This window comes from Dasypus novemcinctus, chromosome 4, assembly GCF_030445035.2.
Source record: "Dasypus novemcinctus isolate mDasNov1 chromosome 4, mDasNov1.1.hap2, whole genome shotgun sequence".
NCBI classification, from domain to species: Eukaryota; Metazoa; Chordata; class Mammalia; order Cingulata; family Dasypodidae; genus Dasypus; species Dasypus novemcinctus.
In genome coordinates, this window is record NC_080676.1 from 2,589,110 (window position 1) to 2,603,060 (window position 13,951).

General features: G+C 64.2%; 1 protein-coding gene across 1 annotated transcript in view; it reads right to left on the minus strand.

The window, feature by feature from the left end:
• The window catches only part of RAB6B (RAB6B, member RAS oncogene family), a 70,883-nt gene that overhangs the window by 32,067 nt on the left and 24,865 nt on the right, over positions 1-13,951 (minus strand). Inside the window, exon 2 of the mRNA XM_058294979.2 lies at positions 2,913-2,971. Within this exon, the coding sequence (XP_058150962.1) occupies positions 2,913-2,971 (59 nt within the window). The remainder of the gene's footprint in view (positions 1-2,912; positions 2,972-13,951) is intronic.

The window sequence follows — 13,951 nt, forward strand, 5'->3', positions numbered from 1 at the left end:
AAATCCTCCCCCTCCCACCCCCAGCAGCCACCTGCAACAGCCTAGAATCTCCCCACAGACTTTATTCCGGGTTCCAGCAGGGAGCCCAAGGACACGGCCTGCAGGGTACTTCCTGTGGCCGGTGCGGGCAGGCCGCAGAGAGGGTCAAGGGTCTGTATCACAAGGCAGGTACCCATTTTTCCCCCTATACTAGATTTTTAAAAATAATTTCTTAGTGGGTTTTTATGTAAGAGACTCACGGCACACACGCGTCTCATTTGGTTGTTCGTGAGTCTTGATTCAAGCGAGTCGATTCAGGTGAGGCGAGAGGCCGGGTGGTGAGAGCTAGAGAGGGCATGTGGGAAAACGCGGAGTGCACGTGCGTGGACTGCGAGACAGCAGGTGGCCTCTCATCAGGGCCTGCCCCTGGGGTCTCGAGCACTGCCGAGGAAGGCCCTGCCAGGGACGAGCGCACCCTGGGGGCGAGCCCCGAGGGCAGGCCTGGGTTCTGGGGCCAAGCCGCTTCCCCTGCTGCCTCTCCAAAGGCCTCTATCCCAGCGAGGGAGTGGCGGCCGCGGAGGAGGCAGGACGGCGGGGGGGGGGGAGACGGCGGGGTGCAGACAGGATGGGGGGTCCTGGAACCATTAGGGCGCCTCCCCTCATCCAGGCACGGCAAGCCCTGCCGGGCGCAGCGTCCCTACCATGCACGGCAGGCAGTCTGGGGGGTGGCAGCTTGTGAGTCAGGCGGGGGGCTAAGTTCACCCTCCAGGGTCCTCGGGGAGCTTGCCTACCTCCCAGAGCTCTCCTTCACCATGTTAAGAAAAACAGGATAACACACGCCCCTCTAGGTCCCTGGAGAATTCATTAAAACGAGGCTATGTGTGCACAGAATTGGAGCTCCAGCCTCCCAGACTAATTATATTGTAAAGGGTATTGGGAAAGGAAATCCACCTGCTACAGAGAAAAAAAAAACGCCAGAAAAGCCAACGGTGGGGGCAGCTGCTTCTCTCGGGATCTTTCCCAGGATTTCTCATCAGGCAACGGGCCTCTGGGCCTCACAGTCAGACTGCTGCTTCTCCAAGTCACTTGTGTTCCAACAGACCCTGGGGACACCGGCGGCGGCTGGTCCAGGAAAGCAGCCGCAGACCGGAGGGTGCGGGCCTCAGCCGAGCACTTAGCCCGGTAAGGAGGGGCCGCAGAGCTGGGGGTGCTGAACCAGGCCCCAGAACAATGTGCAAAGCGGAGAGCAGGTCACGGAGAGGGGACGGGGGCACAGGGGCACCTCGCAGGGCCCTGAGCCTTTTTTTTTGCTCTGAGCCTTGACGACTGAGAAGAATTTTCACAGCAGAAAAGAGAAGGCGAGTATTCCAGCGGAGGAGCCAGGGTCACCGCGGGGCCGCGGTAGCCCGCGGGAAACGACGCTGGAGGTGGGGTGTGGGAGGGGGCGTGGGGAGGGGCTGAAGTGCAGCAGGGCTGCTGCCAGGCCCCGAGGCCCCTCTGCGTCCCCTCTGCTGAGACCCCCGAGCAGCCGAGGGTCGCACGGCGGTCAATGGACAGGAGCACGCTCTACGTGATCTACCAACCAAAATCAAAATAACCCACGCGAGGTGCTTCGCGCGCACACACGTGGACGAACACCGCGTCAGACTTGGAACCGTCACCATGCAAAGGGACGAGAACCCCTGGGCGGGGGGAGAGGCTTCTGGCGGCCCCCTGCACTCAGGGCCCTGGCCGAGAGGACCCGCCGCGCGGGGGACCCTGCCCACAGCCTCGAGGCTCGCCTTGCAGTCGGTTCTCGCCGAGGGCAGCCGTGCTCTAGACCTTCAGACCCCAGCAGGGAAAGAGCTGTATTTAGGGGGTTATATCTGAGGCAAGGACAATGATCCAGAGGAAGGCAGACAGGGGCCGGGACCCGCAGTGAGCGGTGCTCCCCGCCCGCGACGCCCCGAGTTCAGGGAGGGGAGGGACAGCTAGCACAGCAGTCCCCGGGTGCTCTGTACATACACGTCCTGTGAGGACGTGGTGACAAAAGGGTTCCGTGAGCTAACAGAGCTGGGGAACCTGCACACCACGTCCCGCTTTCAGGAGGTCAAAGCCCTCCCTGGACGTGGTAGAGGCCTGCGAGGTCGGCAGGAGAGAAGTCGGTTCACTTCTGCTCACCCAGCGTTCCCTAAATCTACCCCAACACTGAACTTCCCTGCTTCTTTCTAATACGTCTCGGGACCAGTATCTTACTTTTAAAAATGCATCATTTGTCTCTATCTCAATGAAGAAAACGGGATCTTTTCTGGTAAAAGCTACAGGAGTAAGCTCTATAGTTGCAGGGCAAACTGGTTTCACCCGCACACCCCTCCCCATCACAGCAGGGTCTGGAAAGTGAAATGCGAACGGGCCCCTGGCGCTCGGCCTTCGCCACCTGGAGGGCCGTCGGGGCTTGCGTTGAGCCCAGCCCACCCCTGGAGAGCCACAGAGCCACCGCGCCCAGCCTCCTGCCCACACGCAGCAGGGAGCCAGCCTGCAGCCCGCCCGCGGAAGCAGGGGCCCAGGCAACCCGGCACGCGCGGCCCCCAGCGGGGCAAGTCCTCCTCCCGCGCCGCGCCTCTCGTTCTGCGCCTAGCCCCTGCTCCTCCCCGCGGCGGCGCGCCTCGGTGACCGGGCACTGCGGGGACTCAGCTGCCTGCGAGCTGCAGGGGCACACAGACTGAAACGCACCCTCGCTGGTATTGTGAGCCTCTCCCTCCGGAAAAATCTTTGTTTTAATTAAAGTTTGGACTTTGAGGAGGGCTCGGGAGATTTACGGGGCAGGGGTCAGTACACAGATGGGAAAGGGCCCCCCATGTCACCCTGACAGTCCTGCTCCCGTCCCAGCAAGAAGGACCCCGGGAGGGAGGTTGGGGGTGGGGTGGGTGGAGGGCGGGCACCCAGGGCCTCACCTGGTACGTGTTGTCGAAGCTGTCGTACATGAACCGCGTGATCAGAGACGTCTTCCCAACTGCAAAACAACAAGGAGGGAGCGGTCAGCCACGGCCACCACTGCGAGGCTGTCCCCAGCGCGCCGCGTTCAGCGGCACCAGAGGACAAGCAAGAGGAATCACGCTCAGAGCGGAGGAGGCGTCGCAGAAACCGAGGGCATCCGGGGTGGCCTGGGAGGGGCCGGCCTCCGCGCCAGGAGGGCTGCGGGGATCGCTGCCGGCGCCCGCTGCCCAGGGCACCGCCGGGCTTTCGGCAGAGCCAGCGGAGCACAGTGGGGGGACGCGCCACTGCCCGTGAAGCCTCACCACCCACATCCAGGCCTTCCCTGGCCCTAGGACCGAGCTGAGGCAGACGTCACCACAGGAGCTGCGGGGGAAGGCGCCCTGTCCCGTGGGCTGTGCTCGCCGGGACACATGGTCCCTGCGCTAGCAACACGGAAGCCTGCACTTCTCCAGCCCTGGGGGCAGAGGACGGCGGCTCTCCCAGGGACCAAGGGACACGGGCGCGTGGCCTTCCCCAGTGCCTCCCACCAGCAGTCCCCCTCAGGCCGCCGCCCGTCTCCGGCCCGGCCGCCCTCACATCAGGACGGTGCTCAGCCACTCCGACAACCCGGAACGCTCCAGGGATTTGTAGATGCCCTCGGCGGGCCGGGGCACCCCCGGCTGAAACCGCTGGGACGTCGAGGAGAAACCAGGGCATCTCCCAGGAACCCCACCAACGCTGCTGATTCCCCACCTCCAGGGATTGGCTTCTGACCCCCCCGGCCGCCCCACGCTGGCCCCCCGGGGCCCGACAGGGGCAGAAACGCCTGGAAGCGCAGGAGAAGCACATCTGCTAGCTGGGGGCCACACACAGGGGCTTCTTTACACGGTCCCACCGTGGCCCCACCACGCCCCGAGAGGCCCGACCATCCGGTGGGACAGACCCCCCGCCCGGCCCGGGCTGCAGGGGACAGGGGACCCCAGCAGGGGCGCAGGAGAGCCATGGGCCAGCGGCCCCTAGTGCTGCCCGCCCCGCCCCTGCCCGCTTGGCCGCGGAAGCCTGGTCCCGGCCCGGGGACCTGACGGGGCCTCTGGGAAGGTTCCTTCGCAGTCTCGAGGCCTCAGCAGCTCACCAGGCAACAGCTCAGCGCCGGCGTCTCACAGCACCAGCATCTAGCAAGGGAGGGGGTGCCTTCCCTGCAGAAGGCCCCGCGGGCAGGCTGTCCGCGTTCCAGGGGAGTTCAGTGGGGGTGCCTGGGCCGGTCCTAGCTGAGCACCGTGTCCCTGGAAGTGGCCACGGCCTCCCTGGACCTCAGCTCATCCTTAAATGGGACTAACAATACCAAAGACTCCAGAGAGCTGCAGTAAGAACGAAATACGATGAAGGGCTGGGCACACCGACGATGCTGAGAGGTGGAGGAACTGAACAGTATCACACCTGAGACACAGAGGCAGTTTCCAGAATATCAGAAGCGAGAGCAATTTCCTGAAGCAAATCTCTGGGGTGCACCGTAATGCGCCCGAGATGCTTCTAATTTTACCCGGAAACTGCCCTGTGAGCTTCTGATAGAAATGAAAGCTGCAGCTGCTTCCAGGTGGCCTGAACGCTCCCCGCGCACCTTCCACAGGAAGATGAGAAGTGGGCGCGCTGGAGGCCTGGCAGGCAAGCGCTGAGCACCAAAGTGGAAACGGGCGACCGCCGAGGAGGAGACAGGCAGAATCCCGAGCTGCCAGAGGCCGGTGGAACCCCGAGAGGCGGCGGAAGCAGAGGGCGCTGCCTGGGGCGGCCCCCCGTCCTACGCCTCAGGGAAGGGCGCCTCAGGGCAGAATGGGGGAAGACGCGAGTCTCTTCTCCCAACAGGTTCTTCCCTGGGGCCGCGGAGACCGGAGGGGAAGGCTGCGGAACCCTAAAAGGCCCCTGAGGGAGCAGGGACTCAGGGCGTAGCTGAGCTTAGGAGCCCTCGCCGGGGCTCATGGCCGCTGCCCCTTCCTGGGACGCCAGCCTCTGCCCTTGGCTGAGTGGCCTGCAGGACGAAGCAGAGGGAAGGAGCCAATCGGGGGCACCGGGGTGCTTACTGAGCACCCCCACAAACCACCCCCCCCGGGGCCCACACGCACCCAGCCTTGTGGAGCATGTTCCAGGCTCAGGTGAGGGCCGTGCCGCGCAGGGTTCACAGGCCAGCAGCCACGAGAGGAAACGTGCCCGCCACTGCGGCGGGAGCAAGCCTGTGCTTGCAGCGGCCGGCCCGCGCCCCGCAGCACCACTCCTTCCAGTCCCCGACCCTGACACTGGCGCAGCGTCACCTCCACTTTGCACTGTTTGCCCAGCGCCCCAGAGCCGAGCAGGGCCGGCACAGGCTCCTCACCAGGACCTGCGCTCCCGTCCCCAGCCCTCCGTGGGACGGCGGCTCCCCCTGGGCTTCAGGGTCCCGCCAGGCCACTGCTGCCAGCACCGCGGCAGTGGCCACTGCGAGCCGACGCAGCTTCAGGGTCCCGCCAGGCCACTGCTGCCAGCACCGGGACACTGCTGAGCCCCGGGGCACGGCCCCTGCGAGCCGACGCAGCTTCGTCTCCTGCAACCAGCTGGACGGCGGGTCTCCCCTGTGCGGGAGGTGCCCGACCCAAGCGGGGAGATCCCAGACTGGGAACTAGGCTCCCTGGAGGTGCCCTCTGGGGGACGAGGGGGGGCTCGGAATGCGAAGGGCTCAGGTTTGCACATGCATGCCCTGTGCCGAGCGATGCCCGGAGCGGACGACGGGCGCCTTCTGGCTTTCCTACCATTCCTTCACCCGGTTTTCACCTTTCTTGGAGCAGAAGACCTGCGTGTCCCCCAGAAGTCCCCCAGGCCACCGGGCTCTTTCCACAGCTGCCAGGATGATGTGACCGAGACCCGTCGGACTTGCCAGCCTGGCCTCCCGCCTGGAGGGGGCTCCCGGTCCCTCCCCGCGCTGCGCCCGAGGCCTCCCGCCTGGAGGGGGCTCCTGGTCCCTCCCCATGCTGCGCCTGAGGGCCCTGAGGCCCTCCCATCCACACCCCGCCCATGGCACCGGCCACCCTCCGCTTCGCAGACTGGAGTCCAAATGCCTGCGGGTGCCTCCACCTCTGCCCTCGGGGGCACTGCTCCAGCCCCCTCCACACTTCCTAGCCCCGTTTGGGAACGGCTCCTGACGGGCCCGGCACACACCCCTCACCCTCGCCGGCCCCTTCGCGCAGTCCACCTGGGCAGCGCACTGTCTCCAGCCCCGTGAGCAAGCGTGGACGGCAGGGCCCGGGGCTGCCGCTTGGCCGAGCTGGGGGTGGGCCCCCAGGCTGAGCGCAGAGCGAGAACCGGGGGGAAGGGAATCCTCGGGTTTTGCGCCTGGGCTGTGGCCCAGGACCCCAAGGCAGAGTTTGTTAGAAAGGGCCCCCCGCCCCCCACCCAGCCTCTACTCAAGGGGGCTGGGCAAGTGAAGGGGCTGCCCCGAGCGGAGCTCCTCTCCCCTCTAAAGGTCAGAAATCCTCGCCTCACCGCACACCCCGCCCTCAACAGCTACCCTCGGTGGAAGGTGCTAGAACCTGGAGGCGGACCTGCCCCCTCCCCCGGTCTGGCCACCAAGGGCAGGAAGGCAGCTGGAGCTGTCACCCTCCCGGGCACTGCCATTCCACCGTGGCCAAGGCAGCGGCACTCGGCCAGCGCGGCCGGGGCTGGCGGGGCAGGAGCCCCCGCACGATGCCCCCTGCTCTCCAGCACCCACCGCAGCCTGGCAGGGCTGGGCCCTCCGCGCAGCTTTGTTCTCAAGGTCACACTGTCCCACATCCCTTCTCACACCAGCTCGCGGACACCACTGCAGCAAAGCGGAGCGCGTCCGTGGGCACAGATTCAGCTCCACCAGCAGGGTTTTATTAAAAATAAGCAGGCAAATCAGGACTGAGCTTTTTCCCCCCTCTCTGCTCGTGGCTCAGCAATATTCTCGTAATCTTCTGGTAGTTTAGTCCCACATGACTGAGCAGGGAGATGCGCTGCTCCCCTCCCATCCAAGCGAGGCTGATGAAATCCATCACCGAGCACTTACCCGGAGACCGGCCCTCCAGAAAGGAGGAAGGGAGCGTCCTCACTGGGCTCTGGTCTGGGCCAGGCGAGGCATACGGGACTCTACTTGGGTTTCCTCATTTAATCCTCATCGTGAGCCAGTGAGCGAGCTCTCCCTACGGTCACAGAGCTCACAAGTGGTGGGCTGGGGTGAGAACCCAGACCTGAGGCCAAAGCCCGCTCCTAAACCATGCTATCCTGCAGGTTTGTGTAAGATCTGGCCAAAAGCAGGGCAGGAGATCACAGAAGACGGGGGTCCAGGGGCTGGGCAGGCGGGAAAGGCTGCAGGGGGCTGGGGAAGGGCAGGGCGGGGCGGAGAGCAGGCCGCCAGGCAGGGGCACGAACCTGAGAGCAAACACCCTGAGGCAGGGAGACAGCCCCCGAGCTCAGGAGGCCGCCAGCCAGCTGACCACGGGGCAGGCGGAGGTCTCGGGGTGATGGGGACGTGCACGGAGGCCACGCAGCGTGACAAGGGGTGTGAGGAGAGGGCTGAGTGCTGAAGGCCGTTCAAGAGAGCCCCTTCTGGCCACCGGGTTGAGTGGAGCCCGAATCCCGCCTCTGGGGCCAGCAACGGAAGCAGAGCTAGAAAGAGGCGGGTGCGGGTGTGGGGAGGGAGGGCGGCGGCCGGCAAGGAGAGACCCATCACGGGGGTGGGTTCTCTCCCAGGGCAGCAGGAGCAGCCGAGGGCTTTAAGGAGAGGGGCGTGAACTGGGGTAGCAGCGCGTCGCTCCAAGACGGCGCCACCCACACTCGCCCCATGCCGCAAGCCCTCAGTGCCGGGTAATACCCACACGCCGTCAAGGGGGGAGTCTGGGCGGGCCTGTGACTGGCAGAGATGGCACTGCCAACTCCCGAGGGGCACGGCTTCCCCTGGTGCACACGCGCCCTCTGCCCTCTGGAAGCCAGCCCCTCGCCCAGCTACCACGCGGCGAGGAAGCCCCAGGCAGCTACGGGGTGGGGGAGAGCCATGGAGAGAAACCAAGGCCACCCGCTGCATGCATCAACCCCAGATGTGGGAGTGGCTGAGTCTCAGGAGACTCACCCCACCAAGGCCAAGGGGAAGAGTCTAATTGTCCCTGCCAAGCTCTGCTCAGGCAACAGATTCGTGAGCAGAGTACACAGTCTCGTCGTTTGGAGTCACCCAAGTTTTGGGGTCTGGTTAGTTCTGCAGCACTAGGTGACTCAAAACAGAGCCACGCTTGAGAGAGAGAAAACTTCCACACTGTGGGGAGAAGGATCTGTGACGGGCCAAACTGGGGGCAGGAATCCCGTGAGAGATGACGGGATCTCAGAGGAGTGGGAACGGGAGAAAGGGAGGTGAGGGCGGCTAAGAGGACTTCAGCGCCTGGTCCGTTGGCAGAGAGCCCCGGACCCTTCCCAATCACTTGGCTTTGCGACCGGCAGACGGCTACGCCGTTCCCCGAGCAAACTGAAGAGGGACAAACGTCAAGCAATCACCTGAACTCAGGTCTCCCACAAAAACCTTCTTTAAAATTGTCAGACCCAAATACAAATACCTGCCCTGTATTTGGGGAGGGGGGATTCGATCTCACAAGCCAAGGACCTAGGCTAATTTTTTTTATTATTGGCATCACCGTGAAACACTTATTCTCTCCCCTGAGCGTGAGCTGACGGCCCTGGCGCCTTGCCCACCCAGGGGCTGTCCAGAGGTGCTCGGCCCCAAGCACCCTAGAAATGCCACCTCTGCGGGATGGGCCGAGCGCCGCACCCTCTGTAAGCTAAGGCCTTCTGGGCCTCGTCACGGGGGCTGCTCCCTCCACCGGCCTCTCCGGGGCCCAGGCTCCATCTCAGCGCAGGTCCCAGGAAAACAGACCTCTGCGCATTCTGGTGGCCTCCAAGTAGCCGCAGAGCTCGATGAGGCCTCGTCGCGCACTCAGCAAACACCGGGGCCCTTGCTGGGCTCAGGAGTCACAGCCTGAAAACAGACACGCCTCTCCCCGCAGCAGCCCGCGCCCGGCGGTGAGCTCGAGTCACCACACGGCGTCCACGCCAGGCGAGGCTGGTGCAGGGCGGGGCGATGCGGGGGCCACAGCGCCTCGAAGGGCCTGCCGAAAGGCCACCAAGGAAGGGTCGCGTGTGGGGGCCCTCGGCGGGCGGCAGGAGGCGGCGGCTTTGGGCTGGTCTCGGCTGGTGGAGAAGGGGCCGGCGGGAGCGGCCTTTCAGAACAAGCCTGGGTGGGCGGAGGGGCGGAGGCTGAGGCGGGCCTGCGCTGGCGGTCCCGTGCCCGCCTCGGTGGCTGTCCAGTGACCCAGGGCCACCTGGCGCCGCGGGGCGGTGCCTACGCGGGTCCAATCCCAGGCTGTGTAGTTCCTCGGCTGCGCGGACAGACACAGCGCCTGGGCGTGGCTTCCCCGGAGGGGGTCACCTGCTCCTGGTTTTGCGCGATGCTTCCTGCCACAGAGCCGGGCGTTCTGGGCCGGGGGCCTGCCACCTTTGGCCTGGGCACGGCAAGGCGCCTGGTCGTGTGTCCAAGGCCTCGCCCCTCCCGCCAGGTCTCGCTGGCTCCAGCTCCAGCTTCTGTGGCTCTTCTCTCTGAACGTCACACTGCTCAGGCCTCCAGGAACGGGGTGAGGGCCGTCCTACGGAGATGGCCGCGCCGCGGAGGCCCCTCGAAAGGCCCTCTGCACCGTGGACTCACCCACAGGGACGGACGGGGCTTAAGGACGTGCTTTTCGGGGGGCACCTGCAGCTTCAAGCCACCACCCCAGGCAAAGGCCAAAGCCGAGTGGGCAGTGGGCCCGCAGGCTCGGCTCTGACCCTGGGCCCCTCACCTCCCCCATGCCAGCAGGGGCTCCAGGCCAGCCCGGGTGGCAGAGGCTGGGGGTGTGAGTGGAGAGGCGGCTCTAAGGGCCGCCACGGGGCAGAGCACACGACCCCAGCTGGACACTTCCTGACACATGAGGACTCTGCACGGGACGGTCTGCGCGACCCAGAGGAGGGGGCACCACCCACGGGCAGTCCCGGGCAGAACCAAGCCGGGCGGATCGGCAGGCCCTCCCAGGCACGCACAGGGACGCCTCCGCCAGCTCCGGGGCACTCCCGGGGCACAGTGAGCTCCCACCTGGTCCCCTGGAGTGCACAGAGCAGGGGCCAGGGAAGACGCGGTGTGATGCGCTGCCATCGCCAGGCAGCCCGGGGGGGCTGCCACCTCTTAGGTGCCTGGTTTTAGGAGGGCGGTCCCCACACCGACGTGGAGCCCCCCTTCAGGCCCAGGGAACAGCTAGAGCTGCACGCACCAGCCCCGCTCAGCATAGCCACTCGTCCGAGGCTCCAGCCGGGAGCCCCTTCCCGGGACGCGCTCGGCCGACCTAGCCTGCTGGCTGGGTTTCCAGAGCCCAGACGGGACCCCACTCGGGCGCTGCGAGGGCCCGTGGGAGGCCTCCACCTGCCCTGCAGCTGGCCAGGTCACCAGGCCCTCCTGGCCAAGCCAGGAAAGGGCTCCGCGGCTCCCCGGCAGCCCCGTGCCCACAGAGTCCCCGGGACGGCCCAGCCATGGGGGGCACAGCCGCTGGGCCCTGCGGGGAGGAGGGCGCTGGGCGGAGACCCAGGCTACCTCTGACTCCTTCTGCCCTGTTTTTACTGGGGCAAACGAGCCTGCAGTGGGGGACTCCCCCCGCCCAGCCCCCGCGTGCCCCACGCGGCTGCCTTGGGTGCCTCGATAGCGCCTTCCCGAGGCCAGAGGGGCCGCCGGCCCACTGCAGGCTAAGGGAGGAAACGGGAGAAATCCCATTTCAAAACATCCCCCAGAAGACCCGGGCAGTAATTAAGAAATGTGCCGAGCTCCTCGTTGGACACTGTAATTAAACGCGTTAATTCCCTCTGCCGGGCCGCTCAGCCGCCCGGGCCTCGCGGAGGCAGCAGGAAAGACGGAAGGGAGATGCAGGAGGGGCGGGGAAGGAGGGCGGAGGGAGTGGACGGAGGCCGGCCAGGGGGAGTCCGGAAGGCCCTGACCCTCCTTTGTCCACAGACCCATTCCTGGCCCTCCTGCTCTGCCGCTGCGTCCCCCACGTGGTCGTCCTCCACCCACCCGTCTCCTCTGCCCGAGTTCGGGGACCCCAGGGTGCCGGCCCTGACTCGGGCTGCAGTCGCACCCTCCACCAACCGTCTGTTGCCCTTCTCTGCCTGCAGGAAAAGGTGCAGCCCGGGGTTGCAGGCAGTCCTGGCCCCACAGCTGCCCCTGGCTGGCGGTGACCGTGGACCCATCGTGGCCCCTCTCTGGGTCAGTGTTCCAACCAGAGCTAGAAGGGATGGGATGAGGAGGCCTTCAAGAATCTCATCAGTGTAACGTCCGTGTTTCAACCACGTAGGCAGGATGAGGACAAGAGAACTGAGGCACAGTTCCGCCGAGGTCCCCTGCAGCCCAGTGCTCCCGCGTCCGGGAGCCCAGAGCTCTTCCAGCGGGTTCACTGCTCCAGGCAGGCCCCGCACACCACTCGTCTCCCCAGAGCCCCTTCAGCTCAGCCCTGCGGCTGCTGAGATCACAGGGGGACCAGGCTCGGCCTCAGTTTCCCTCCTGCACTAACACCCCGGCCCACCTCCTGCTTCTTTTCCTGGAGATTCTGCCCTGGCCAAAAGGAAGCAAACCCTCAGGGGCACTGGGCCGTCTGAGTTTCTCTCGTCTGCAAAAGGGAGACAATACTGACCAAAGCTGAGTTTGCTGTAGGGATTGAAGAGTTCAGGTACATTTCCCACAGGGTGCATCCAGTCCCTGTTCCTAAGAAGTGGTGGGGCCAAGAGGCAAACCCAAGACTATCCGACTTCAAGGCTAGCCTCAGGCCAGTGGGGGACCCTCGGGCCAGCGGGGGACCCTCGGGCCAGCGGGGGACCTTTGGGCCAGCGGGGACCCTCGGGCCAGCGGGGGACCTTCGGGCCAGCGGGGACTCTCGGGCCAGTGGGGAACCCTCGGGCCAGCGGGGGACCTTCGGGCCAGCGGGGGCCCTTGAGCCCTGAGGTTTCCGGGCTCCAGGCGGGGCGTCTTCTGGAACGCCTGGCTCCAATCTCTCTTGCCTATGGCCAGGGGAGCACCAGCGTGGGCTCAAGGAAGGGGCAGGCATAGAAGTCTGGGCAGTCGGTTCACTGAACAATCACGGGCCCTTGCAGACACAAGGGAAAGGTGCCAGGCTGCCCCGGGCCAGCGAAGACAGCCCATGGGGCAGAAACCTGGGACGAGTTTGCCTCGGGGGGCTCCATGGGCACAGGAGGGCACAGGTCAGCACAACCAGGCAGCTGGGCCTGGGTCCCTAAGTCAGGGCTTGGGGATATTTCCTATGGAAATGTCACAGAGGCTTGTGTTGGGGACAGGGCCCGGGGCCAAGGAAGCTGCCCTGCACTGCGAGCTGAGTCCACTGACCAAACCATGGCTGCTCACTTGCCTGGACAGGCCTCCGGGCATGCAGGGCCCATGCAGGGGTGAACCCAGACCTGCTCGCTAAATGATCCCAAGAAAGGGGGGTGATAAAATGAACCAGTGGAGAAACACACCCAGGAACACATCTCAGTTCTGTAATTAGGCCACAAGGTCATCACTGCCATGAGGCTGGGCTAGGGTGACCGTTGAGGCTCACGTCCACATTGCTACCTTCCAGGTGAGGGCACAGGTGCTTCACTAACCTGAGATAAGCTGGACGGAAGGGCCAGGAGAGCGGCTCCGTTCCTGCCGTGGGCAAAGTCTCTCTGACCTTTCACCCTGGCTAACCTGCGATTACTGCAGCCCTTCCCCACTCCTGGCACCACCCAGCCTGCGAGCCTGAGGAGGAGGCTGTGCTCTGGCCACCTGCTCTGACGGGGGGCTGTGGGGATCCACCAGGGATGGGGGTCTGGTTGAGGACAGGCTGTGACATCTGGCCTGTGACTGCCATGTAAAGGAGGGCCTGTGCTTATTGGACTGCCTGGGTAATCCCCCTTTTTTCCCCCCAAAAAAGATTCCTGGTGACTTATGAAAATAAGATTTAAGAATATAATTGTTTAAGTGATGTCAGGACATAGTAGACAGCTATCAACACTGTTAGTCTCCCAGCCCCTGTGACCACTTCCACTATGTCTGGAGAGGTCCCAAACCATCACCCCGATCTAGGCGCCTTCCCTGGGCCAGGGCCCAGGCTCGGGGCCCGGTCTTCCCCCAGGGGGTGCTCACAGGAGACACCATCAGAAGCTGTGGACATAAATCTGGGGGGGGGGGAGCTTCAAATCCACGCTGGGTCTGCGTACAGACGCCGCCCCAACGTATTTCCCAGCATTAGCTCCCACCAGCCCCCAGCCCAGAACTGTGTCGCCCCCAGACCAACCCTGGTGCGACTCAGGCTGCTGCTCCGGGCCTGGCGCTCTGACCCTCCCAGAGGCTCTGCGAACTGACCAGTCAATCCTCCAATACTTTTTTTTTTCATTGCATGATCAAATAAGCTAGATAGTGGGAGTGGATTCTACCTTGCTTGCAATTAAGAATTCTGAAAGACGTAAGGCAAAGGATAGGTAAACCAAAGGAGAGGGCTGGAGCAAAGTTTTGTGTATAGAAACATCTTAGAATGTCTCACCCAGTCACTGACAGCCTGAGTTCCCTGGCAGTCAAAGCAAAGCAGGAAGCATAACCAATGACCGCTGGTCTTCATGGAAAAAACAGTACCTGACGGTGCCATGATTTGGATATTTTTTCTCAGCTTTGAAACTATAAACTGGTAAACAAATAAATTCTCCTTGCTAAAAGCCAACCCATTTTATGGTATCTGCTTTGAGCAACTTTAGCAAACTAGAACAGTGAACCTGAACAGACAGGAAACAAATGACATGTGTCCCATGATTCAGTTACTGCTTTGAGAGCGTTTCAGGCCACAGAGTGGGGAGGGAGAGCCCAGGTGGAACCCAGCAGACTCCCAGATGAAGGAGAAGGAGCTGAGGGTCTGGGGGAAAGAAGGCACCTACAATCCATGAGACA